Source organism: Dromaius novaehollandiae, chromosome 2 (assembly GCF_036370855.1).
Source record: "Dromaius novaehollandiae isolate bDroNov1 chromosome 2, bDroNov1.hap1, whole genome shotgun sequence".
Lineage (NCBI taxonomy): Eukaryota > Metazoa > Chordata > Aves > Casuariiformes > Dromaiidae > Dromaius > Dromaius novaehollandiae.
The window spans coordinates 124,368,472-124,395,769 of record NC_088099.1 but is presented as its reverse complement, the minus strand read 5'-3'; the positions used below and the strand labels follow the sequence as shown (position 1 = coordinate 124,395,769).

Here is a 27,298-nt window from a genome sequence, read left to right as displayed (position 1 = left end):
TGTTCATTTCTTTTCTAGGTAGTCACTCAGACCACTTACAACAAAATTCATGCTAAATAATAAACATCTGAGAGATTTTATATAGACTGTTATTCCACTAAATGAGACCCAGGCCTATAAATGCACACGCGCATGCTCAAACAGTTAATTAAATCATGGGGGTCCACTCTTCAGTTGAATATGTACAAATGTCTTTGCTGGATCCGTCTGCAGATCTGATCTTGTGACGCTCAAGTGAATGGAAAATCTCCCATTAATTCAGGATTATTACAGAAATGATTTCATTCTCATTCTCAGGGAACAGATAACTACAAATAAGAGGAAAAAAACCCTTAAACTCCACACAACTCCACAAAACTGCCAAGGTTATACTAACCTTCTAAATCAAGACTATCTCGTGGATTATTAATATGCCAGTGACTGGGAAATGTGGGCTTTTGTACTGCATTTGTTCTGTTTATTGTTTCCCCCCCCCCCCCCCCGAAAGTAGAAGGAAAGAAACTTGTCATGGCTTCTCAGTTTCAGGGGTGAGGTAATTGCTGAACTTTCACTTAGCATCTGTTTTCTAGATGTGAAGATCAAGGAGATATTGACTGAATGTGTTTGGCTGTGGCATGTTTAAACTTGGTGATCTGAGTCCCCCTACTGTTACAGGACACTGTGAAGTGACAGCCAGGAACAGAAAAGGTACCAAATGGTCTGTAATATGAGCTCAGTAAAATGGATGCACTTAAGTCTCCAAATTCATTATCCTACAGATCAACGCAGAGCTGCCACCTCTCACTGGAGGCACCTAATCTTTCTTACTACTTCTTTATATGTCCTGAGAACTCCCCAGGTGCCCCTGGGCCCAAATCTGCAAAGCCCAGAATTGCACAGTGCTGTCAGTGCTGAACAGCTTGGGCACCACAATTTGGCAAATAATTTACCTATAAAACTGGCTGAGAATGAAAATCAGACTCAGTTTCTTGAGGGACACTGTCCACAAGTTCTCACAACGTGCTTACTAGGTGGCATTAGGATCAGACTCTACACAAAATGCAGCTGTGGTCACCGCTTTCTTTTGAAAAACGCGGTTGAAGAGCTGGCTATATACTGTGCTTCTATATTCTTTCTTACACCTGTTGAAGCTGTGGCACACTGAAGAGGGAGAGAGAAGGGTATCCTAACCTGAAGAAATCTGCAGGACTCTTACAAGCTGAGAGTGTGAGAGTGCTCTGCCTCCTACGTGAGATAGGGATCTTTGTTTCTGGCCATGCCAAAAAAAAAAAAAAAAAAAAAAAAAAAAAAAAAAAGAAAAGAAAAGAAAAGAAAAGAACAGTTTCTGCCCTAGTGCCACAAGAACAGAAAAACCTTGAAAAACCCTCCCCCCTTGTACTCTCTTAGCTATCAGCAATTTTCGGTTCAGAGACTTCCTGAGCCAGATGTGATTTATTTATATTTAATAACTCTCTTCTCAACTCAAAAGTTCTCTTCACTGACAGCTTCAGGCTCCCTCACATTCTTTTTTGTGATCTGGCTCTAAATCTCTGCTAATAGAATGATTTAAGGCATATTGACATTCTTCAGCTTTGTGTACTGATTAGTTTTAACAATTGCCAGCTCGAGGGCACTCTGTTTTGATGAGTCCCTAGTTCTGCATATTCATTGCATGGGAAGACTAGGCAATCAACCCTCTACTCCGGATTTCACAGGGGGATATAATAAAAATGATTTCAATTGAGGTACATTGATAAACTCCCATTGAAGACTGCAATGAGAACTTCAGGAAGAATGGGAAAGAAATATTAGTGATAGAGCCCATTGAACTGGAGGAGCTAGCTTGAGTATAGAGTTGGGCTGACATTTCCAAAAATTTAAAGTATCAGCCTTAGTAGTTGGCAGGTATGCAAGGGGCTGAAAGAAAGAGTTTGGATACATTCTACTAGTTATTCATTTTGTATAGTATTTAGATAAAAGACATGTGCAAAATTAACTGAACATAAGTACCCCCTACTGGAAAATATATTTTCTCTCTTAACTGATTCTGTTCACTGAACAGCAGCATTTTCCACCTTCTGATACACAAATAACTCTTGATGGAAATCATTACGTCAGTGTTTGCACTGCCTTTCTGTGAAAACAGCTGTTAAGATCTAAGTGTCTACAGAACTAAACCTTTTAACCTTTTCCTGCTATGACAGTTTATCATTATGAATTCCATTTCAACATAGTGAGCTGAACCAGGTGCACAAATCAAGTGGGATACAATTTACCTTCACACAGCTACTACAGTGCTAATTATACCTGAATAAATATTGAAATAGTAATTTCTAACAACATTAACCATCGCTCTCATTTAAATGTGTTTTGCTGTAGAAGTGTTCAGGACTGCAATCATGTATAATGAAGCAGAAATAAAGGGAGTTTTTATTACTTTTAGCTTTCACTAGTGAGGTGAAAATAATAAGCATTTTTTTAGCTGTTTGCCTAAAAGAGGCCAATGCTAACATCCAGTAATCTGCAGATTTCTGTTGTTAATAGCAAATAAAGTCTTCCTGATTAACCCACAGACTTGAATTAATTTTTGATTTTGTTCTAAAAAAACTTAGGAAAATGGAAGAGCTGTACAGAAGCTTTCTATATAGCTATACAGAAAAATGATATAGATTGCACCCTATCTGTTCATTGTGAGATCTGGAAAAGAATGACCTTTCTAAAACTAGAGAAATTCCCTGTAGGTACTTGGATAGGTTGGTCCCAAATGGACCTCTTGTCCCTTTTGCAGCTACCTGCTGCTGTCAGCCATCTCTGGCCAGTCCCTCTCCATCCCTCAACAAGATCACACACCCAGTGCATTCCCCAGTTGGTTCCTTCTTCCCACACTGACACATTCCTCTCAGCTGGGATCTCTCTCTTTCTGCAGCCATTTATCCTCAGCCAAGGTCCCCACTGCCAGAAATAGCATTTGGAGCTAGCTTTTCTCCTGTCAAAAGGGGAACTCGAAATGGATGGATAGCTGGAGGAAGGAGAGAGTAGCTGTCTTGCATCACAGTAGAGAGGTCACCATGGAAGAAAGTTATGTCATGTTGATCCCACACTAAAGTAACTCAGTGATTTTAAGTCACTATGGCCTGTACTGAAACTGTGTTGCAGGCACTCCTGGCCATACCTCTCCTTTTGCTACCTGTAGTACCATGCAAAGTACCTTGTGGCCTGCCCATAGCCTGTGCAAATGTGCTTGACAGTGTGCTAACACTGGGCATGTTCTGGATGGCATGCTCCAGCAGGACATCTCCAGATGTGTTAGAGGGAGGGCAGGCAAGTCTGGTCCTGAGAGAGCTGTTTAGGCAATCCTTAAACAGTCATGCTGACATACATATTGAGCCTTAAGTCCATCATACATTGGCACTTTATCTCCCTGCCACTATCTTCCTTGGGCAAAGTCTCAAATACAGAGAAATTATTTACAAGATGCAGGATCTTGAGCTGTAGAAGAATGATATAACAGGATGAGGTACCTATACATACCAGAACAAGTTCAGAAAAAAAAATTGTCTCAATACAGTATAGTGACAGTACAGACACAACGGGTTAGGCTCCTTTACTCAATACAACACATTTGGGAGAAATATTGTTCTTACTGAGCCCATGTTCTCTTTAGAAAATAAAAGTTACATCTCTGTGATCATAAAAAGCTGCTCATTTGTGTCCGGGTTTGTGTTTCCAGGGCTGTTGTATTTGCATACATATTGCTGCATGCATGCCCAGTAGATTATCTGGTAGGTTTAGAAAAAGATTTCTAAAAGCCATGTGCTAATTTATGACAGCAAAAACACAGGATAAATGGCTACAGCCTTAAATATGGTATAATCTAATCTTTCATACAGCTTCTGTAAATCAAAGCTTTTATCTTATTTTAGGATTCAGATTTGAGTTCTTGTGAAAAATACGACAATCTTTCAATATACATTGATATGTTAATGCTGCTGACAACAGAAGTCCTGTTCCAATTTTCTTAACAAGACACAGACGTATAGAGCCCAAGTTCTCAATATTTGAAGTATACTTATGCTTACTAACTAGTAGTAATATGCTCCTAGTTATATTCAACTTTACCTTAATTATGGCTAGCAGAAGGGGGAGTGAAGGGAGGAGTGGAAAAGGAATTGTGTGTATGAAAAGGTACACTGGGCTTTCCGGTGTTTCCTGGCTCCGGCTGCCATCTAGTGTTTAGTCAGGCATGATGAAGAATGCAGCTTATTTTGTGTGTGAATTTTCTTCTGAGATTCTGAACTAAAAAGTTACTAAAGTTACCTCTCAAGAACTCCAGGTAGCAACACTTCATCTGAATTAACTGCTCTACATGGTAATGACTATAAGCGTGGCCTCTACTGAGCTAAGTACAGACATACAAAGCATATACTTCGATCTTTCATTGCATAAAAAGTTCTGTTTCTTTCCTACTGCTGTTGTGGTCATTGCTGACTATTTTGGGCTTCTTTTTCTTTCACTTAAATGGGTGAAGAGAAGGCCTCATCCTAACTGCAAGAACACTGGTGTAGAGAAAAAAATCCATGTAAAACTCCTCACTGCAATTGTGCAAGCCAAGCGTAAGTATGAAAGACAATGCGTAAACTCAAACTAAGCTTCTGGGACAGGATGAACATACACCACTATTCTTAGCATATCACTAGCTTGAATTATGGTATGAAATGATTTCTGTTGTACTGTGGAAGATCTAGTCCATACTCCTCAAAAGAGCAAGAGTATGTAGCTCTTTAATACAGTGGCATAATATGCTTTCAGCTCAGCACACTCCTCCAGTTTTTTACTTCCAGATGTTGCACATGGCTTTAAGTGTGGCAGCTTTCACTCGCCCCATCGTTGTGGCAGACAGGCAGCAGAAAGTGGACACAGTGGAGAACATTTCAGCAGCTACTGCTGATCCTTGGGAAGCAGCAGATCTTTGAGCGGAGAATGTGCAAACTGGAGGGTAACGTGACAGACTGGTCATTCTGCATTCATTGCCACTTTTGGTGCAGCACAGTCACTAATCCAGAGATGTAATGGATTATGTTGTCCTGGAGATCTGGCTCATGAGCAGAAGTTCTTGAAGTGTCAAATCACCGACAATACCCTTCTGACACGTGGAGCTTGTGCAAACAAAGGAAGTCATGTCAACTGCTGTAGGTCCAAAAACAGTATGGTGTTGGAAAGTTGCCTGTCAGCACCCTAGCAATAGGATCAGGCTTGTGAAGTAATTATTCACAAGTAATGAATGGAGATTAATTAATAGCTGGCTTTGAGAGGATGGGAAGAAGCTTATGGAACGAGAGAAATCTCCCTTATTTAACTTGCTTCGTACTGAGGTCACAAGTTGACCTTTTGTGTCTAGTCAGAATGTCTGTTTTACTTCTAGGCATTAGACTGTTCAGAAGCTTCTTAAAACTGCAGTTTTAGGTCACAGAGATACTATGAGAAATAGTCCATATTTAACTTCTTAGTACGTGTGTGTGCGTGTGTTGGGGGGGGGGGTTGTAGAGATTTTTATCAGTTTGGTTTTTGGGAATATTCCATGCTTCTCCAAGTACTCTGAATCTACTAGAGCACCCTACTTTGAAGAAGAAGCAAAGCTTTGCAGTCTGTCATAAAAAGTTATCACAAACTGTCAATAAATCAATTAACAGAGAGGGCTAATGAACAGCAAAGGTAGCGGAAAGACATCCTGGTAGGCTGGGGCTACCCCTCATTTTCTCCAAAAAGGTCTTCAGAAAGGCAGTATTCACTGTTTTAACCTCAGGCTAAAAATCAGTGTCCCTGCTCTGAAGATCTCTGTTAAGAATATCAACAGGCTTTGTAGCAACTATCGTGATGATAGTGACCATTCAGTCAAATTCTTAAAGCAGAGGTGAAGTGACCAGTTAAATTTGCCCATATAGTCTTTTGATTTCTGGTAGTTATTCTCAGATTTTTTCATTTGTTTCAGATGTTGAATCGGTCTGCCTGATCTCCTCCTCCTTGCACTGCAAATCTTTGAGTTTTCTTAACTCAGAGTCAAGGTTCAAATTCTGGTAGAATTTCCGAGTTGAAGTTACACTTTACATCAGCTGTGTAAAACAGCATCCTGCATACTGGACTGCTTATGTCTTCACATGAGGACTATTTACAGGTCTTAACTCACAGTCTATGTATTCTATCAACAATAACTGGTTTTCCTTTCTGATTATCTCGGACATGAATTGCCCAACAAAAGCTATCTTGTAAATACACAGTTTTATCTTAATTATGTTAAAAGTTAATACCAATTCTAAGATGATTAACTCTGTCATCTTGTCTTTCACAACACCAGAAACAGGTATTTTATTGTTTTGACCCTAAAGGGAATACCCCCTCACATATATTATATCAAAAGCATTTTGATTACCCAGCGATCTTTATTTCTGTTTTACTCCAACTTTTGCCAAAATTGCAGGCTAGCACAGATGTAAAAATAAAATGCCTTTAAACTTAAATATGGCTAGGTCCTTTCACATGGCTAAAGAGTTAACCACATATTAGATGAAGAGTTATTTGAGAGAATAATGCTTTAGCAAAGAAGTCAGCAACAGGGATCTCTGATCCCCTTGAAAGGGAGACTGAAGTTGGGAAGCAAGCAGACACAAACTCCAAGTTTACAAAAGCTGCCATTTGTAGAGACAAAAAAAATTAGGCTGGTCTTCAGTGCTAACACTGAGTGAGAAAGCAAAGATGAGAAATAACACTTAATACAAATTTTTCCCCTAAAGAGCATTAGGAAACCTAACAGTGAGAAAGCTACATGCTTCAGCCAGCTGATACCCCTCAGAAGTAAACTACAGACAAGAGAATCTGTAGTGTTAGGGCTCTGAGCATGGATATGATGAACCTGTTCTGATCTCACCAGCAGATGTATGAATACTGACTCTCAAAAACAGGGTAGCTGTATACAAAACTCCATTTCTATACAGGCATAATAGCTCATGATCTATGTACACCACAGGTCAGGAAGAAAAAACGTTCAATTCGTACACAGAGAAAAGAAGCTTAAAGCCCATAAACCCAGCATGCTGGGATCCAACATTGTACTCTGACAAATGTCAAGCAGGGAAGCGCATCTGGAGCTGCCACTGCTAAGGCATATATTTATTACAAACACGTACTCTCACCTCAAGTATTTTTAGACATGTCTCCATTTCACAAAATAAATCAGTTTAACATAAAAAATTCTGCATAGTTTGTATTTTATACAACAGCAATGGAAATGGTACAGCAGACATTAAAAATTAACGAATTAATTATTATGAAACAATGATGATTCCCCCATCAATTATAACAATAAAATTAGAGTGCAATGCTCAGAAAGTTCCTATTCTTGCCAAAGGGAACCCTAAAAGTAAAACCGAAATTAAAATTAAGGTAAATCTGGCTTTTTGGTAAGACCTTTGAAGAGCAGGCAGTTGCTGATCTCATTAACGTTAATCATCTGATATTAGATACAATTTCAATGAAATATTCTGGCAAAACCTGCAAAAAATTAACTGATATAGAAGACTCAAATTTATAACAGATCTGGCTGGAATTGCAAGACAGAGAAATCCTCTTCCATAATAAAAACAAATAGTGCAACAGCAGTACATAAAGCCAGATTTTCCAAAGCATTGCCATGTCTTGAGTGGACCATCAAAATTAACCTTTTTTTTTGGAAACTTTAGACACAAAACAGTGAAAAAACTGATAAAGCTAAATTATTTTTTAAAGTGCACTACTTATTTGAACAGTACACTGATACTTTTAAAAAGCTTGAACACAAAAATGTAAAGAACCACCCACAGTATAGTTTTGTGCACTAGGAACAATTAACACCAAGAATTAAATTACTAAGATTTAGATTTATATGTCTAGGTTTAGGTATGCATCTTCTTGTGTGCCTGTAGAAAATGCAACACAATGGAAACCTGATCTTGTTCAGTCACTGACAAAACTCACAAAAAATAATGTAAAAATTCTGGACTTTCGGCTTATTTTTTTCCCCATCGCTCTGATTTACTGAAAACTCTCTTAGACTTTAAGGATTCCTTAAACTTTGAGATACTCTCCTCCATGGAGATACCCAAACAAGATTAATGGAAATTACACCTGACAACTATAAGATAGAAGACTTAATATCAGCTGATTCCAATGAACAAATTCCAATCATACTTCATTTTCATTTCATGTAAATCCATTTGTTGATAGACAGTATGCTCAGAACTTATTCCTGGGACAAGCACCTATTTTTTAGCACAATGATCTATTACTTTGCTACTGTAATAGATTTGCAAATGCAGTGCACATAAGAGACCAAAGAATAAACTGTGTTTGTCTACCAAAAGTAAAGTGCAACAATGAATAGAAAGACAAAGACTAGTAAGTAATACTAGTGGGTAACGAAGGCTCTAAATTAGAACCCAAACTAACAGCAACTGAACAAACTTTGGAAATGTGTGATCTACCTGCAAAAACAGGAACGAGCTGAAGAAATGGATAGACTGATGACGCTGAAAGAACTAACAGACAAGAGAAAAAGGGAGAGAGATTAGATAAATAATAATGCCTTGGTATTTTTGGATTCAGGACCACATGTGAAGTTCTGTAGTTAAGACAGTAAACGTTATTCTGTTTTGTCACTTAAGGAACTACACATTTTTTTGATTAAAAAAAAAAGTCTCTTGCTATGCCTTCCAGTATAATATAAAACTTAAAATATTAGTTGCATATATGTTTCTTTTTACAGATCTTTATGCAATTATGATACGAAACAAAATACTTAAAAGTAAAGATTTACTTAGAATTATTCCATAACAACACCATGTTGGTCCAATCTCAAAATACTACTTTGCAGTCACACCTTAAACTATCAGTAGGGAAAGACTACCCTCTATTTATCTATCTTTTTATCAGGGTCGTGGTATGGAATAATAAGTATATAAGAGTATGAGACAACCATTGTACCAATACATTTAAAGCGTTGCTTTGGTATTCAATTTGTTGCATCATCCCGTTTCAGAGGAATTATCTGAAGTGCTTTGGCTATTCTCTCTCCTACAGCTCTACTGCTTGCAGCAATTATTCTTCGAGACATCAAATCAAATGGTCCACCTAAAAATCAAAGCAAGAAAAGTAACTAGCTTATACCCTGAAAAAAGTAAAAGTTGGTAAGAAAACGAGCATAAATATCCAATGTAAGTGATACATTAACAGACTGGTATTACCATTCAGGGTCAAATTCTGCCCCCGGGTAAAAATGCATTTTAACTCCACAGGTATCTCATATAAGCTACATTTAAATTCTCCTCAGTGTACATTTACTCTTTTTTTATTTATGAAGTGATGCTACTTTTACTTCTCTTCCACGAGCTCAACCCAGAAGGCAAAAAGTGTCTTGTAAGCTTAAGAGCAAATGATTGCCTCTCTCTTTGTTCATTAACTGGATGGAAACACTGCTTGATAATGGTAACTTAGAAGCAGGATTGAAAAGCATCTACCTTCTCATTTCAGCTATGTTTTGCTCCCAATTAGCTACTTAAAAGGACACAGGAGTATCATTCATGCCCATGCATTTACCTGATACATCTAGCAGTACTCCGCCTGCTTCAGTAATAATGATTCCAGCCCCTGCCATATCCCAGCAATGAATTCCCATTTCATAATAGGCATCAGCTCCACCTGTTGCCACAAGGCACATGTTCACAGCTGCAGTACCAACAGCTCTAATCCTAAAGGAGATATAGTTGTTTTTCAATTGAGAGTAGTTCCTAAGACAGTTACAAACACTGTTTGTGTAAACTAAACAGAATACAAAAGCATCATATGCAAAATGAACTGAGCTAGAGAAAATGTGATGGGATGTTGCAGTGAAACAAATGCATGCAAATCCATTCTCCATTTGTTTTTAAGTATGTTAAAGAGTCCTCCAAATATAGCAAATTTCCAGAAATGTTTACAAATTATATTAAAGTCAAGCAATTTTGTTTTAGATGTGAAAAAACATCTTAAACAACTTTTTCACCCTAAGACAAGTATTATGGAAGATATCTACCCAAAAACAGTAATAGATATTCTACTTTGCTTTTTGAATATTAGAATTCAAGTAGAGTTTACACTGTTCTCAACCTTGCAAAAAAAATTAATTCAGTTTCTCTGGTGATGGTCAGTAAGCATCTCTGACATGCAAAAAACCTAACAGTAATAATCACAAATAATAAATTAACAGTATGAATTAGCTCTGGATAATATAATCAAAACTTTGTGTGTTGCAAATTCCAGTTACTTTTGGAAACATTAATGTAATTAATAAGCAAAAGTGTGACTTCTACAAAGAACTGTCATTATGTCAATTATCAGTAAAATCTACATTAAATTATAACTGATGGCAGCTAAGCTACGGCAAGAAGCAACTTAACTCTAATCTTCAATTTACTTTTTACAACTAAAATGTCAAAGTTTAAGTAACAACATATCTAAAATGTATTCCCTATTTATGGTTTAGCATATATTCTTTAATGACCTCACAAGTTTTTCCGAAAGTACAAAAAGTCTAAATGGTAAGAGTCAAAACAAGAATCCTGAGAGTCCTGGCATAAAATTGAAGCCAGAAACTTTTAGTCTAGAAACATGAGTAGGGTTGAGTAACAAACAATTGTCTTTTGAAACCATCTTTAGACACAAAATGGCTTGTGGAAATGCAAGCTTTGGTTTATCCAGGAGAGAGGAAGCAGGGAGTGTAACTGAAATAAGATTAGTTTGTGGACAATTTCAACTACTTGGATAAATTCAAACATTTTTATGGAGCTGAAAGGAAGATTTACTTTTGTCTCCTGATGGATTAAAAAAAGTTCTTTCTTTACTACAGGGAAACTAAGTAATCTAATAAAGCTACTCTAACATAGCTGTTCTTTATGCAGCTCCTATTACTCTGTGTGTGTTTTCCATAAAAATACACAAAATTGTATTCAATTTTTTTAACTAGAATAGAAAATACAATACTTTCTAGTCCCAGAAAACCAAACATGCCTCAATTCTCAATACCATCTGATTATGTCCCAGCCTAAAAAAAAATTAAATACACAAAGTCTCTCTGGAGAAGCTACCAGACAATCACATTTAAATCATACTTCATTTTTGAGAAGTTAAATGTATGCAATGTCTGTATGTAAATAAATGTAACTGATTCTTCCTAGAAATGATCATATTTAACACTACCAGTAAATATCAACAATAAGAAATATCTTACCCATGGATAGGAACACTGAGAAGTCTTTCCATGTTAGAAAGAACTATTTTTATAGTCTCTGGATCACGATTTGATCCCAATTCTGTCACCAAAAGGGATTTTGTGATGTCTGGAAAGGAAATAAAACCTCACTTTTCCAACAGTACAGTTTACACAGTGACACTAATTAGGTATCTGAGTTAAATTCAAGCAAAGTTTACTTCATTGCTCTCTTGTTGAACCAAACAAAATTGAAGTATTTTAATACTACATGACTAAATTTATAAAAAAAATTCTTATAGGAAAAATGATAGGAAAAGATAAAATAAAGTTAACAAAGCACGATCTGGTTTAATTGTGTATATACATTAACTGACATCATTGCTATATAAAATTCTATTCTTAGAACAATTAGAACAGTTCTCAAATCTGTAAAGGTCCCAGTTTAAGCATTGGTTTTCCTTTACATAAGGTAATAAGTATACAGCAATGATGCTGATAAGATTTAAACCCATGGTAGTTCAGGGCTGGAAGAAGTTAAATTGTTTGGTAGATTCATTACGGTCTCTAAAAATGATCACAGAGTGAATACAGACATACAAGGAATAAAATAAAACAGCACACAAACTTAAAAAGACACAGGGAATATAATCTCCAACTCCTGAGTCTTGACTTTCATTCTGCAAAGATCACAAGTATGTTATATCCATCAAAGAGAAAATAAAACCTATTTCCTCAAAACTGTATGGCTAAAAAAAAGGCTGTATTTGCAAAACAGAATGACGTATTAAGAAAGAGAAATACACCCAAATCTAAAACTGCTGATATATCATGTGCAAAACATATGAAATTATAAAAATAAGCTACTCAGTTCAGCTTACCTTCTTGGCCTGATACTTTAAGTTTCTGTCCATTGCAAAATGCACCTTTTCCTTTCCTGGCAGTGTACATCTTGTCTTCTACACAACTGTACACAATTCCAAATTCTATCTGCAAGAAAACAGTAAAGATACCTTGAGGTTGTTCTTCCTTTCTTCTATCTACTTTGAAAATACAGATCTTAGTGATAGCTAGCAACAAGAAATTAATTTGGTTTTTGCTTGATTAGATATTAAATAATAAAAAGTATACCTCTTTGTTTACAACAAAGCCAATTGAAACTGCCACAAATGGAAACCTACAAAACAAAACATTTCACTATTTTACAGGGAGATACTATGCTTCTTTCATTACCATGCTTATGCTTAATAAAAACAATCTTCATTTAAATGTCAAGTATATTAAAAAAAGACACATGAAATATTTAGGAAATACTAGTTTTCTGGAACTTGAACCATTCACTGTGAAAACCGACCAAACGATACCAATCACAGCTGCACAGTTTCTACTCACTGAAGCTAAGCCTGTTACATTTGGACTACGAACTGTCATCACTTTCTAGCCAAGAAATACAGTAAGAACTGGCAAGCCTCTACGCAACTAACCTTTCTCAGAAAGAACATACTGACTGGTCAAAAAAGCCTGCATCTTCTGATGAGGCCATCTCCCTCTCCATCTTTTTCCACTTTCACCAGCAAAGGGACAAGAAAGACAGATACTGAGAAAGGAGAATGCAGGGGAAAGAGAGAAGGCAGTGGGAGTGTATAGGAAACTGTGTGCTGCATCCTAATTTTTCTAAGTTTTTAGTGATTAACCAATTAATTTGATTTTCTTACTTTTTTAAAATTTGCAGAAAAACTTCTTGTAATTACAATCTGTAAAAATTACAGATTTTTAGGTTTGTAAATTCAGCAGAATGGATTACTTTCTTGTAGCTTTTCAAACAGACATGGTATTTAGCAGGATTTGGCAACTGTTTAAAGCTGTGCACCATATAGCGGCAGTCATTCCAATACTGGAATCAGGTATGCTCAGAGAAGCTCATCAAGGCCAGAAGTTACTATGTCGCAAAGAGTCAGGGAACAGGCAGTCAGCATTACTCTAAGAATCCCTTCCCCACCCTGACGCAAAATACCACCAGACAGTTTGCCAATGATACCTGGTTTTCCTTCATAGTAGCAGCTCCTAGATCACAGTGAATTTATAATTTGTTAGAAGCCAGGAACTGGAGCTGTTATTGCTTCTCAGCAAAACCTCTTTGAAGATGCTGCAGTTCCTAATTCCCAGGCCTATTGCATCACTATTAAAAATATGCCTACCTATCTTTGGCACCTACGCCAAATGCTGTTGACTCCCGCTGTATAGCACAGGTCTCTTATGAAATATCTGCTACTGGTTACAGAGTATTATAATACTTACAGAAATACTAATATGATAACAAAAACTGCAAATGGTTCTCAACTAAAAGCAAACAGCAATTTGAGACTATTCATGAGGTCATGGTATCACTTTTAAAACAATTTAAAGGTGAAAAAACCTTACTTTCACAGAATTGGAGAAACAAAAAAGATAATCAGTGTTTAAACTGCTAATATAAAAGATGACAGCTGAACCTGTGTACGAAGTTGGTAGTTCCATCAATAGGGTCTATAATCCATGTGGGGTTAGCTGTCAAAATGCTGCCTTCTCCAGCTGCAACAGATTCTTCTCCAATGAAACTAGAGTACGAAACACATAAAAAATGAAAAAATTGTTCAAAATGTCTGAATTACAATACTGTCCTTGAAATTAAAATTCTTAAAGTCAAGTCACATGTAGTTTTTATATCATCAAGTATGCATATGCAAAAGTTGAGAAATATAAAGTTTGGCTGTAAAGTACCAACTATATCTAGTAACTGAACAGGCTTCTACCAATATTCATGATGCCAGAAATATGCATAATAAGTTAAAAAGATCTTTTTTTTTTTTTTTAATTCCATTAATGGAACTTAGCATTTAAAATATTGAAGATTTTAGGATTTTTTTCCAGTAATAGCATCACCAACTTTTTGGCCAGAATACACAATTACAGAATAGTTGAGGCTGGAAGGGACTTCTGGAGATCATTTGGTCCAATCCCCCTGCTCAGGCAAGGTCACCTAGAGCAGGCTGCTGAGGAACAAGTCCAGTCGAGTCTTGAATATATCCAAGGATGAAGACTCCACAAACTCTCTGGGCAACCTGTTCCTGTGTTCAACCATCCTCACAGTGAAAAAGTTGTTTCTTATGTTTAAACTGAATTTCCTGTTTTGCAGTTTGCGCCTGTCACCTCTTGTCCTGTCACAGGCACCACTGAGAAGAGTCAGCCTCCATCTGATTTGCTCTCCCCCATCAGGTATTTATGCACATTGGTAAGAGCCCATCTGAGCCTTCTCTTCTGCAGGCTATACAGCCCCAGCTCTCTAAGCCTTTTGTCACAGAAGACACAGTTCAATCTCCTTTAATCACCTCTGTGGTCTGTTGCTGGACCCACTCCAGTATGTCCGTGTCTTTCTTGTACTAGATAGCTCAGAATTGGACAAAATGCAATGTGTCTCACCAGTGCTGAGTAGAGGGGAAGGATCACCTTCATCAACCTGCTGACTCCTCCTAATGCAGCCCAGCATGCCGTTGGCCTCTTTGCCATGAGGGCACATTGCTGGCCCATGGTCAGCTTGTTGTCCACCAAGGCCACCAGGTCCTTCTCCACAAAGCTGCTGTTCAGCTGACTGGTCTCCAGCCTGTATTGGTACCTGGGGTCATTTCTGCCTAGGTGCAGGACCCTGCACTTCCCTTTGTTGAACTTCAAGAGGTTCCCCTCAGCCCGTTTCTCCAGCCTTTTCAGGTCCCTCGGAGCAGTGGCACAACCATTGCTGCATCAGCCACTCCTCCCAGGTTTGTATGATCAGCAAACCTGCTGACGGTACACTGTTCCGTTTTCCAGGTCATTAATGAAAACGTTAAACATTATTAGACCAAGTATTGACCCCTGGGGGACATCACTAATGACTGGCCTCCTGCTAGACTATGTGCCAGTGATCACAACCCTTTGAGCCCTGCAGTTCATCCTGTTGAACTCAAGAACTCAATTCATTCCACTAACCACCTTATCTAGCCTGTACTTCATTAGCTTATCTATAATGATGTTACAGGTGACAGCATCAAAAGCCTTACTAAAGTCAAGATAAACAACATCAACTGCTCTCCTGTCATCCACCAAGCAAACCATTTCACCATAGAAGGCTATGAGGTTGGTTAAACACAATTTCCCCTTTGTAAATGCATGACGACTACTCCTGATCATCCTTCTGTGCTTCACATGTCTAGAAATGGTATCCAGGATTAGTTGCTTCATCACCTGCCCAGAGATCAAGGTGATGCTGACCAGCCTGTAGTTTCCTGGATCCTCCTTCTTGTCATTTTTGAAGAGAGGGGTGACATTTGCTTTATTCCAGCCCTCTGGAACCTCTCCCAGTCGCCACGACCTTTCAAAGATAATAAAGACTGGCCACACAATGACACTGGCCAGCTCCCTCAGCATTCATGGGTGCATCCCGTCAGGTCCCATGGACTTGTGTATGTCCAGTTTGCTTAAGCATTCCATAACCTGACCCTCCTCCATCAAGAGTAAGTTTTCATTATCTCCTGCTCCATTTAGCAACGGGCCCACAATTTTACAAGTGTAACAAAAATTGATGACTTTGTAATGGGATGAAATCCAAAGCAGAGCTCCTCTTGAAGGGGAGGGCAGAGTGCATGCTGTACCATACGATAAATCCAAGGAATACACATAACATAGTCCCACAGGAAATTAAATTTCCTGATTTTTGTTGATCATGGAACTATTTGATTTGTACTGAAAAACTACTGGGACGAGTATGAGTGTACATTATCAACATATTTCTCAGCCCATAAAAAGTCTATAACAAAATCAGAATACTGCTTTCCTCCAAGAACTGGTAAGATGCGGAGAACTGTTCAAATTAAAGAAACAAAGTCCCTTTAATATTTATTAGGAATTTTATGTTTGACTGTAGAAGGGAAAGATAAGATAATCACTCAGAATGAAACAACGTTCCCAAAAAGCAGCTGATCTTGAAGGTTAAGACAGACAGAAAAGTTATTCAGGTAAACAAAAGTTCAATGGAAGGAGGAATTCAACAGAAGTATGTCTAATGTGTTATCAATTATCCAATTAAAAAAAGTTTTAAAATATTTACTATATTAAAATATTGTAAATGTTCATCAATGTCATAGAAACTGCTAGTTCAAAATCATTCCATCAGCTTTTATGTTTACACAGATTTGGTTAGGTTACTGGTATTTTGCATCACTTCCGTTGTTCTAATTTTATGAGTATTATATTTCACATACACTGCTATGATGAGAATATCTCCAAGAAAATATGAGAAAAATTAGCAAACCCATCTTAAGGAAACTGTACTAAACTTGAGCCATTATATCAAAATAGGAAACAAAGTTGGTTAAGTAAAACATAGAATTCATCCTCCAAGAAGAAATTTATTTCTAAAAACAAAAGAAATGCTGAACAATAAAAAATAATATTTTGTATGACTCAGTAATGCAGATCCAGAAGATCCCATTTTCTTTCTAGAAAATTTTATGTTCTTATATTGCATGAGATTTGCTAACCAGAACTAAAGGCCCACTCAATACCATGGGATCCATTCTGTTTGGACATTCAAGGCATGCTAGTTTCTACAGCAAACAAAGGAGAAGTTCGGGTTCCAGGTATTTTGGAGCCACCTTTGATTCCCCAACCCAAATGAACAAGAATTTACGTACAGTTGGCTCAACTGGACGTGACTTTCAGTATGAGCTTTGAGCAAAGTTAAACTCATATCAGCAAACCCTGGACCCCTGGATGCCTGAACTTGTTATTGCAGCCCTCTAAGTTAATTGCAAAATTAGCTAGCAATTGATTTGGATGCATTTGGGCAAAACTTTGACCCAATACTACTCTGAAATATTTAATGCAATGACGTTAAGGGAGCATTCTGTAATCGTCTTGCATGTCAATCATATTGAAATGTCATCAAGTAAAATCATAAACTTTCCATTTTGTTCTTCCAGTCACCTCACCCCTTCTTTTATCAAAAATGTATCAATAAGAAGCTGTACCTGTGAGAAGGATACTTTTCTTTTATCAAAGAAATAATGAAGTTTTCTACTTTTTGATCTGTTTCTGTCACTAGATCTACTGGTGAACTTTTAGTCATAACAGATATTTCTTCTTTGAGTGCTCCACGGATTATCTGTTAACAAAAGAAAAAAGCTTTCTTCATAAACAGTATGGAAAATATTGGTTTTTCCAAGATACTGAGCATCATGTTTACTATAATTTTCTATACTGCATGCACAAAACACAACACAAGTAGTGACACAAAATGGATTTAATTGCAGGAGCTGTGGCTCAGCCCTGCATCTATCCCTCTCCTCTACTAATACAAACTTTTACATGACCTGAAAACTAAGTACTATGGGAAGATCCATCTGTAGATGAAAGAGAGCTCCATTTTGTTAGGACATGTTTTAAACTGATATATCTAAATATCAGTAAGCTGAATGAAACACAGAAGACTGAGCTTAAGTAAGCTATTTTTAGCCAAACTATGCATCTATGATTGAAGAACTATGAAAATCAGCTTGATTAAGAATCTATGTCTCACAGCCCAGAAAATAATTTTACTACAACTAAGACAAAGTTTTGTGAGGGTTGACCTTAGTAAGATGGTTGGTGGGGCTTCTACACTGTTACATTCTACAGATTCTGCAGCTCCTGGGAAGCGAACTGGTACATGTGTCATCCTGTCTGTTGCAATAGCATTCAAACGTACCCAGCAGAACAACCAAGAGTAACTGAACATCTGCTAATCAATTCTACATCTAGGTTTTGCTGAGATGTGCAAGTTCTCTTTCTTATTCTAAGCCATCTGAGACCACAAACAGGCAAAGTACTGCCACTGAGAGAGATGTTTCTTATTTATAAAACAGCCTTCAAAAACAGAAATCAACAATGTATGTTGTGTCAAGAATAAGCCAATGAATAAAGAAGCTAAGCAAAAGAGGTGAAATAATGCTGCAGAGAAGGTGTTCAGAAGAAAGATTGCCAATAGCTGTTCAGATGATGAAAAAGTAAATTAGACAGATACCTTTTTATGGAAAAAAATGGGATGCTCTTTGTTTAACATAATTCCCAAGTATTTTTTTTTAAATCACACTTAAGGAATAAGAGCTATTCCTTAGTCTTTATTAGATTCTGGTCCAAAGAAAGATGTAAAAGTGTTTCCTTAAATTAACCAAATTGAGAATATGAGTGATTGTGCTAATTTATATTTTTGACAGAACATTCCACAGAGGACTATCTAACAGCAAAACTCCTTTAAAAGCTGTAAATATATTATTCTCAATAAATAACATTATTATTTAGAAATAGTTTATACTTACTTCCCCAGCTTTCCTTGCTAAAGCAACTGCATAATCCATGCATTCCTGCCAAGGATCAGCCATCTTTTCTTAGCCTAAAAGATACATTAACATAAAAATGATTATGGATATTTTTACAAATTCTAATTGCTTTACTCCCCTCTGGACTCCAGTCCCCTGGACTGCAATGTTTTCGCTTTGCTGGAATATATGTTTGTCCTATTCTTCACTGTGGAAGAGTTGATTTAAAAAAATTTTTAAACTTTGTCTGGTTTAATAGATTTTTTCCTACATTTTGTGAATATGTTTATAACATAAAAATATCAACAGATGTAGACCCGCAACGTTTAAAGAAATATGCCTGCTAAATGCTACATGTAGGCATGGACTTCAGTGCACATGAAGCCTTTGAAAAGCAATAGTGTGGTTACACACAAGGACATTTTTAGATACACTGTACAACTCAGCGCTTGTTTGCTCAAAAAATACTGGAATCTTCACTACAACTTATTGCAGATGTTTACAGGCACAGTTTAGTCTATTTTAAGCATTGTTTAAATGACTTTGGTTATCTTAAATTAGAGGGGAGCAGAACGAAAATCTATCCTTTCTATGGCTTACTCCTCTGTGCCTTGTTCTAGGGACTTGTTAAATTACAAAATACAAATTACGAAATACATTAAAAAGCTACAAGAAACCACAGTTATTTTAAAAGTGTCCTTTACATTCTTCAATACTATGAAGCAATGTAAGCTACCTTATCTTGTATGTATCTCTACTTCCATGAGTAATGTGAAATAAAAACCAGTGTATCATACAGTCTTTCTAATACACCCATAATAGACCACAAATTCACTTAACACAATGGTATTCTGAATTTAAGGCATTTCTTTCCATTTCAAGACCCAGCCCTTTCAGGTGCTTTCTGGATAATTCCTGCTCAGACAATTCAGTCTTTGGGAAGTGAGGACCAAATTTGTACCATTTCCAAATTCACACAGGTTACATACATGAGCATGCAAAACCAGCACTAAAAAGTGTCAAAAAGACATTGCAGTCAACACAGTCCAGGAGTCCCCAGTTCAACAGTACTCACCTAACAGACCTTGCCGCTCTTAGTTTTGGACCTAACACAGCCAGAGATGGCTAAAAAAGCTGTGTAAAATGCAAATGGCATGACACCTCAATTATACCGATAACCTACTTTACCTGCCACAGCTTTCAGAGTAGGTCGTACCATAGAAAGACACAAACAATTTGTCAGGACACAGAACTGGGTACGAATGGCACTAAATAAAATTACCCTATTCTCCATAAAGCACTGGTAGCACTAATGGTGCCTTAGGAAGATCAACATCCTGTTCAACGGGGTAGCTTCTTGAATGATCACGAACAGCAAATCCAGAGTATTTATTCTAGTAAAACACTAGCGTCTACGTTTACTGGAAGACATCGGCCATGGCACCACGAAGCAGTAACGCCCGGGGCTATGGCACCACAGCGCGCCTTCCCAGCGCTGCTTCTCGCCAGCAGGGACCCTGCCTCTAACCTACTGCCCTTTTTCGCTAATAAGCAGAGCTGATTTACTGCACTGATAAGCGACAACCTCCTCGGGCACCTGAAACGCAACCGCTCCCGCCGCCGATCCGCGGCCAGAGAAGCCGGCTTCAGGCGGAGCCAGTGTGTCGCGAGGCGCCCGCCCTGCCCTACAAGCGCCCCAGAGAAGAAAGCGGCGCGCAGCCCCCTCACGGCACCCCGAAATGGCCGCCGGGCAGCGTGAAACTCACCACTGCCGCGCCGCGCGCCGCCGCTGCCGCCGCTGCCGCCGCTGCCGCCGCTGCCGCCGCTGCCGCCGCTGCCGCCGCTGCCGCCGCTCGCAGTGAGGTGCGCAGCCGCAGCGGCGCCAGCCGCGCACGTACTGCGCAGGCGCGCGCTCGCCGCTCGCGGCGCCGGCAGCGAAGGCGTTAACCCCGCCGCCTCACCGCCCCCGCGCGCCGCGGGCGCCGGGCGCTGTGACTGCTGGCGCGCCTGCGCAGCGCCGCGGGGTGCTGTAGGCGCGCGCTGCCGCCCGCCGTGAGGGTAACGGTCGTTGCGTGCTGCCTGTTCCGTGTCCGCGCTGTGAGACGGGCGCCTGTTGGGGCAGCGCTGGGAGCTGCAGTCAGCTTATGACCTACTGTACACATTTTTTTTTTTTAAAGTAATTGGGTGTGGTAAGATGAAGAGGCTGTAAGTGCACGTGATAGGCATTTATCGGAGCTTTTAAATTGCTGAAGACGTCGGTGGTGGAAATAAAACTGCATTGTTCAGCATTTAGAGTAGCGATATATAGGGGGGAATATAGGGGGGGGAAATGAAAGAAAAATTCAAGTTTAACCGGGGAAATTTTGTAGTAAAAGTAGAACAACAGCTGTGGAGTATGAACCAGGACATTTAAACAAGATGTCGCACTTGTGGCGTGATTGAATTTCTGTGAGACCATTTCCTTCGTGACAACTACACAGTTAGGCACTTCCTCTAGGTACAAGCCCATCATCCTCTTTTAGCCTGGATCCATGGACTGTGGCTCTATTTTGACAACTTTGGTAGTGCGACATGAAAAAGCATAAATGTATACCCTGCAATTCCTGTGAAATTAGTATTTAATTAATTCATTTAAAGTTGCAGTGCCTAAAAAGAGATGATTTTTCTCCATTACATCTTGATTTTTTTCCTTAAACACTATCAACACCTTTGAAATGGCTTTCTTTGCCTCTGCACTAGCCCCTTTTGTTTTAAGTTCTGGTAATTGGGATGATCTTAAATCAGTAACCAGAGAGTTGACTGATATTTTTAATATACAGTAAATCCTGCTCACTTACTTTCCAAAAAAGTCCCCTAGCTTTCTACCAAAGATTTTCAACAGCATGGCACAATTCAAATAATGCCTTTTCAAGGTTACTATAATTAAAGTGGTACAGAGGGAAAACATGGCATCACCTTTCCTTTGTAAGATTGACTGTTATCAGTTTCATTGTTTTTCTGTAAAGTTTTGACCCTATTGTCTTTCATCCAGTAAAGATAAAGCACTGCAGTTTTGTATTCAGTTTACAAATTGCAACTAATACTGGCATATATAAAATGATGATCTAGTGTAATCACTTACAGCAAGGTTTGTAGTTTGATGTATGACTTAAAATGATCATGAAATGACTGCCACGAAAAGAAGCAGTCTTACCCCATTTTTCCCATCTCTTTCCAACCCACAACTAGCCCCTTGTTTAATGCTGTAAGCTGCTTCCTCCCTTGTGTTGGCACTCATAAACTGAGCTGGGAAACTGATTTGGTTTAAAAATAATCTGACTTTTAAAATAGCTACTTTTAATGAGGATGAATTCACTGAAGTTGTTCACTGTGCAGCTATCTAAATGTTTGGGATGACTGAATGCCCTGTGCATAGGAAAAGCCTTTTAAAAAATGTCATGCTCCTTTATTTCAGTTGTTGGAACTGACATCAAATACATTCTGAAATGTCCCAAGAAGACTAAAGGTACGTTTGACCTTTTTTTCACGTCAGTGAAGATGTAGTTTCCATTCCCAGCTGTGCCATGGTATTGGACAAGTCACTGCACCTTTTCATCCTTCCCATTTTGTAAACAAGACTAATCATATAGACCTGCTTTTTGAAGTGTTTTAAGATCTCCAGATTGAAAGAACTTAATAAATGGTAAGGCATGCTTTTAGTAATTATTTTGCAATTCATTCTTTATACAGTTGTTTAAAAGCATAGAGCCAGTTCAGAGAGGCACTTTGACTCTAATTCAGTTTTGGTTGAGACAAGCTGCCAAACATGCCTCAATACAAAATTGTATTGGACTACAACAGCATTTTGGAAAGTGGCTTCTTCGATACCATTAATGGTATGCTAAACATTAAAGCAAGTGTTTTATGAGCTGTATAAGGGGAATTCAAATTCTGCATTGATCCTAAACTCAGCAGAAGTAAAACAAACAGAAATGCTAGAAATTCTCTTATCATCATAAGAATTTTTCTGGTCCATACCATGTAAAGATGTTTCTATTCTGGTGAGAGGAAATCTTGTATTTCATGTAAGAGGCTATTAAGATAGGAGGTTGGAGCTGCAGGGAGGTGTATTTTTATGTGACACCTGATAAAACAAGATGAACAGAGGCAATCCATTGATGAAACGATCTTTTTCTTTGAACCAGAGTGATAACACTAAGGATTACATACTTTTCTGTCTTTCTAAAACAGATAGGCAAAATAAAACTGATAAAAGTGTGTGACAGATTTCTTCTTTTTTAGTATGATATATTATTTCTTCTTTGCTACAGTGTTGCTCACCAGACCAGACAGGTAACATTGCCAAGGAAAATTACATAGTCAACCATATATTTATATTATTGGTTTATGTGAACCAATTTGTAATAGTGCTTGAACTCGCACACTGCCAGGAGCTGCTACCAGCAGCATCCTCAGTGATAAAATGCTTGCAAAGCTTTGACCTTGTGCATTTTCTGAAATTATACAGATAGATATCAGGAAAAAAGCTTTATTTTCATCTATTTATCTATTTTAATAGCTCAATTGATTGTAAATTTGTTAAATATTTTTCTTGGCAAATTCACCTTCTCAGCTGAGTAACTTTGCATATGTTTTCCATAGTGAGCATCTACTACAAGTGAGTTTTACATTTTAATTATTAACTTGTAAACAAAACAGTTTAGCAACACAAGTCCATAAAAGTACATTTTGCTTTTCGATGTTAAATGTCTCCTCCAAACTGTTTCTTTTTTTCAAATCCAGTTGTGATACACTTTTAGTTTTCCCTATGAAAATGTGCTATGTTATTAACCTTTAGAAAAACAAAAAATTTTATATGGTCAGCAAAGATGTGCTAGAGTCTAACAGCTAAACCTGGAGTAATTGTAGCTGCAGCAAGTGTGGTAGCTCTGGGAATTCTGCTTTTGCTTCTGGATTCTCTCTAGGATCTCCATGATTAGAATGGGGTTTTCACCTCTCTTTACTTATTTATCTATGTGTTAGCCTAGCTTCATTTAGTTTTGCTTAGTTTCTGAAAACTGAGTAATCTGAGCTTCTGTGTTTCTGAAAACTGAGTGATCTGCGTTTCTACATACAATCCCAGACACATTACTGAAATCTGATAATACTGAAAATTTTTTGGAATCTTATCAACTGTAACTTGTTGAATTTTTATTGTCTTGTACAGAGTGCTAGCTCTTCATAATAACTGGTGCTACGTGAAAGCAACCTTTCTGATAAAACCGTCTAAATTTCCTCTAAGATTTATTTCATGCTTACCAGGCCTATTCACCCTCCATCCACAATGAAGCTTATTCAGAGTGATTATTTGGCCTGCAGTTACATATACTGTAAAATCTGCATTATGAGTTAAAAACAACTTCTCAAGAGGCTGTGCAGGGACAGTTCTAAATGCAGCCCCACTACTGTTCAGACCTCTGATTCAAACAGGAGATGTGCGTTGGAGGGAAGGCTATATGACCACTTAAATCATATGTTCTGCTTGCAGGTGGCAGCTGAAAGGAAGGTATGTGACAGTCCTCCTGTTTTGCACAACAGAAGCTCCTCCTGCAGGTAATACCTGAAGAATGATAATTTAGCCCAAAGGACCTTTTCATTCTTGCATGGAAATTAGAACATAACTGGCCCAAGGCATGTGCCAGTTAGCTGTCTCTGACAGCAGTCAGCAGCAGATGTGACAGAGGAGAACAGATTAGCCATTCAACCCTGAGCAACCCCCTTGAAACTTGTAGGGGCAAAAAAATTGAGGGAAGGAGGAAGGGGATAAGGAGCTAATGACAGGATTTTCTCCTGCAAAAGATGACCCTGTTCTGCAGGAGCATTTTCTGCTCACTTCTGTAACAACAGTAGGAGGATCGAGTCCTCTTTGTCACTCTTTGACTTCCCTGTCGCATAGTGGTGGTTGGCCACTTATTGCGATCTCCTTACCAGCCTAAGGTGCAAAAGAAGGTGAATAGGGGATTGCTGAGGAAAGGGAGGAAAAGAGCAAGGGAGAAGAGGAATGTTCCTCATAGATTGTAAAGAGAGATCACAAACTGCTCTAGACGTAGGTAGGGGAAATGGGAAAAATACACACATACATCCCACTATGAGGAGCCAAAGATTTCTAAAACGTGCAGCCACTGAAGTCCTAACTACCTTTCCCTCCGCTTAGAACACCATTGATTTCTTAAAGCCTCCCATCTGTCTTAGCGCCATCATCGCTTCCCTATGCTCACCTCTAGCCCAATTATTTTCTCTCCATTCCATGGATTACCCTTTGATCATCAGTTCTGCTCTTTCTGCAGGCTGCTTTTTACCCACAGAGCCTTGACTTAATTCCTCATCAGTGTGTCTGTGGGTTGAAAACTGGAGCCAAACCACCCATAACTAGAAAGTACTTACTAAGTGCTTACTTATACTCTGGGTCATCAACCCTTTCCTTCATAGAAGCCAGAAGCACCTTCCTTTTCATGACATCTACACAGCACACAGTAAAATCATTTAACAACACCTAAGTCGTGTTAAAACTACAGTAGCAAAATGGTACAGTAGCAAAATAAGAACAATTAATAGCCACACATTTACTGAGATCTGTGTTTTTTTTTTCTAGTCCAATCAATATATAATCATGCTACAGAGATTCCTAAATTGTTACAAGAGCCAAGTTACTGTTTGGCAGTACAAGAACGTATAATACTTTCGGGCCACCTGAACAAGACCACATTATTCCTCTGCTTACGAAGAGTATCTTTTGAAAAAGATGGTAGGCAGACTCCTCCTCTCACATTGTGAATTTTTTCCTTTTTATTGCAGCTGTGCCTAAAATGGGTTTTTCACGCATGGTTATCTGTTTTCAAAACTACAAAGGAACCGGAATCTAGCACTGTAGCCACTGGAGAATTGTTCCCTCTAGGAGAGCAGGTACTAGAGAAAAACCTGGACTGCGAACCTAAAATCAACACAGTTATCGAATATGAGCCAAAACAGCAAATCCAGATTTGTGAATGCCCAAGTGGCTGCGGTTATGGAGCAGTGTCCACTTCCATTTGCAGGTCTGAGCAGAAACACACTATCTTTGTCATATATCCTCTCTGTTTCATGCTTAGCTCTCCTCTGGACCAAAATTTCATCTCTCACAGGGCTAGCAGTCTTCCCTAATCTTATCTCCTTTGGTCTCCAGTAGAGTTTCTCCCCACTTCTACGTATGTCCTGTAGTGGCAGGATAGCGTCCCTGAAATGCATCACATCTCTGAATAATTCTGACATTCTGTTCCCTGTGGTCCCGTTACACCTCTGAACATTACTGAATACATTCAGCCACATGGCATGTACAAGCTGGAGCCTTCTCATGAAAATGAAAGAAAGTGCCTGGGGTCTGAGAAAGAAAGGTAGCTCTTTTCTTTTCAAACTTGCTGAAAGATGAGTCACACTATCTTTAATCCAGTACCTCAGTACTTACTGCAATCAGTCAGAGAAGGAGAAATCTGTGTCCCCCCACACCCTGTCTGAGGGATGTGCTCTAATCACCAGGCAATAGGTCATGTTAGTAGCAATGAATCACATTATATGCTGCTACTGATTGCAAGTGAAAAATCTTGCTTGCCTGTTGTGTAATGCTGCTTTAGTATCAGATCGGGTTACCTACGCAGCTAATTCACACTGCACAGCACCACATAGCAGTAGGAATACAGTACAGCTTTACAAATTGAGTTTAGATTTGTGCTATCCACTGCTCTGTACCCATTCATACTTTGTCTTTTCTGTCATTATAGGATTTTCTTAATAATTCCTCCCACTTGGAGGATTTCGTATGAATAATTGTAAACAAATGAAAGCAAACAAAGTATGCAGCAGGAGGAATTAGTTTTGAGAAGGTTTTATCCATCAAGCTTAAATGGAGATAGCCCAAGGCTACAGCAGAGTAAGATTTAGGATGAAACAAGAAAGATGAAGCAAGGATGCCTCATTATACATTAAAACTTGCTTATGTTTAGGAAAATATTATCCTAATATCTGTGTGCAACACTACATGTTTTTATGTTACAGTAATTCAAAACGGCTACAACTGTGATAAAAATAATCTTGCTGTTCTTCCTTGCTATGTTTACTAATTTTGAATTTACAATCCAATTTTGAAATCCACATAAAAGAGATCCAAAAACTGGAATACATCAATTACTGATACTCTGAGTAATCTTCTTAATAACCTCCAAAAAGAATTTCAAAGCACCTTAACAACTGAAAAAGCCATTAATACTAAAGGTGTATAAAAAGTAATGCAACTAGGAGTGCAACTTCTTTATGTACAATCGCTGTCAACAATCACTTTAAAACTTAGGAAGACCACAGTCCATCTCGTGGACTGCTGAAGAGGAATAATACATCTACCTAGGGTCAGAAATCGCCCAAGCCAGGATGACAGTACAGGATGTTGAATGCTACGCTTCTAGTTTAACCATATTTCTTCCTGTCTTACATGTGTATTAGAAAGGGATAATTTCATGCTTTTTTTTTTATCCTCCACTTAATCAAACAATGATGTTAAGATACAAAAACATGAGAGACATTTGTGAGAATTTACCTTAAATTCAGAAGCCTTTCCTTCTAAAAATCATTATACTGTTATGAGGAGAAATGTAAATGTGAACCTAGAGCATGG

At 38.3% G+C, this 27,298-nt stretch overlaps 1 protein-coding gene and 1 long non-coding RNA gene across 2 annotated transcripts; one reads left to right on the top strand and one right to left on the bottom strand.

The window, feature by feature from the left end:
- Positions 1-7,116: 7,116 nt before the first annotated feature.
- IMPA1 (inositol monophosphatase 1) lies at positions 7,117-20,517 on the bottom strand. The gene is made up of 9 exons (XM_026100695.2): positions 20,385-20,517; positions 18,619-18,692; positions 17,293-17,426; positions 13,744-13,848; positions 12,383-12,428; positions 12,133-12,241; positions 11,273-11,381; positions 9,604-9,755; positions 7,117-9,138 (listed from the first exon to the last, which is right to left on the bottom strand). The coding sequence occupies exons 2-9, from the start codon at positions 18,679-18,681 to the stop codon at positions 9,020-9,022; spliced, it is 837 nt and encodes a 278-aa protein (XP_025956480.1). The 5' UTR covers positions 18,682-18,692; positions 20,385-20,517; the 3' UTR covers positions 7,117-9,019.
- Positions 20,518-20,948: 431 nt separating this feature from the next.
- LOC135327594 (uncharacterized) lies at positions 20,949-26,377 on the top strand. Its single transcript, XR_010387931.1, has 3 exons — positions 20,949-22,123; positions 24,146-24,210; positions 25,453-26,377. It is a non-coding gene; the product is annotated as an uncharacterized LOC135327594 (long non-coding RNA).
- The last annotated feature ends 921 nt before the right edge of the window (positions 26,378-27,298 follow it).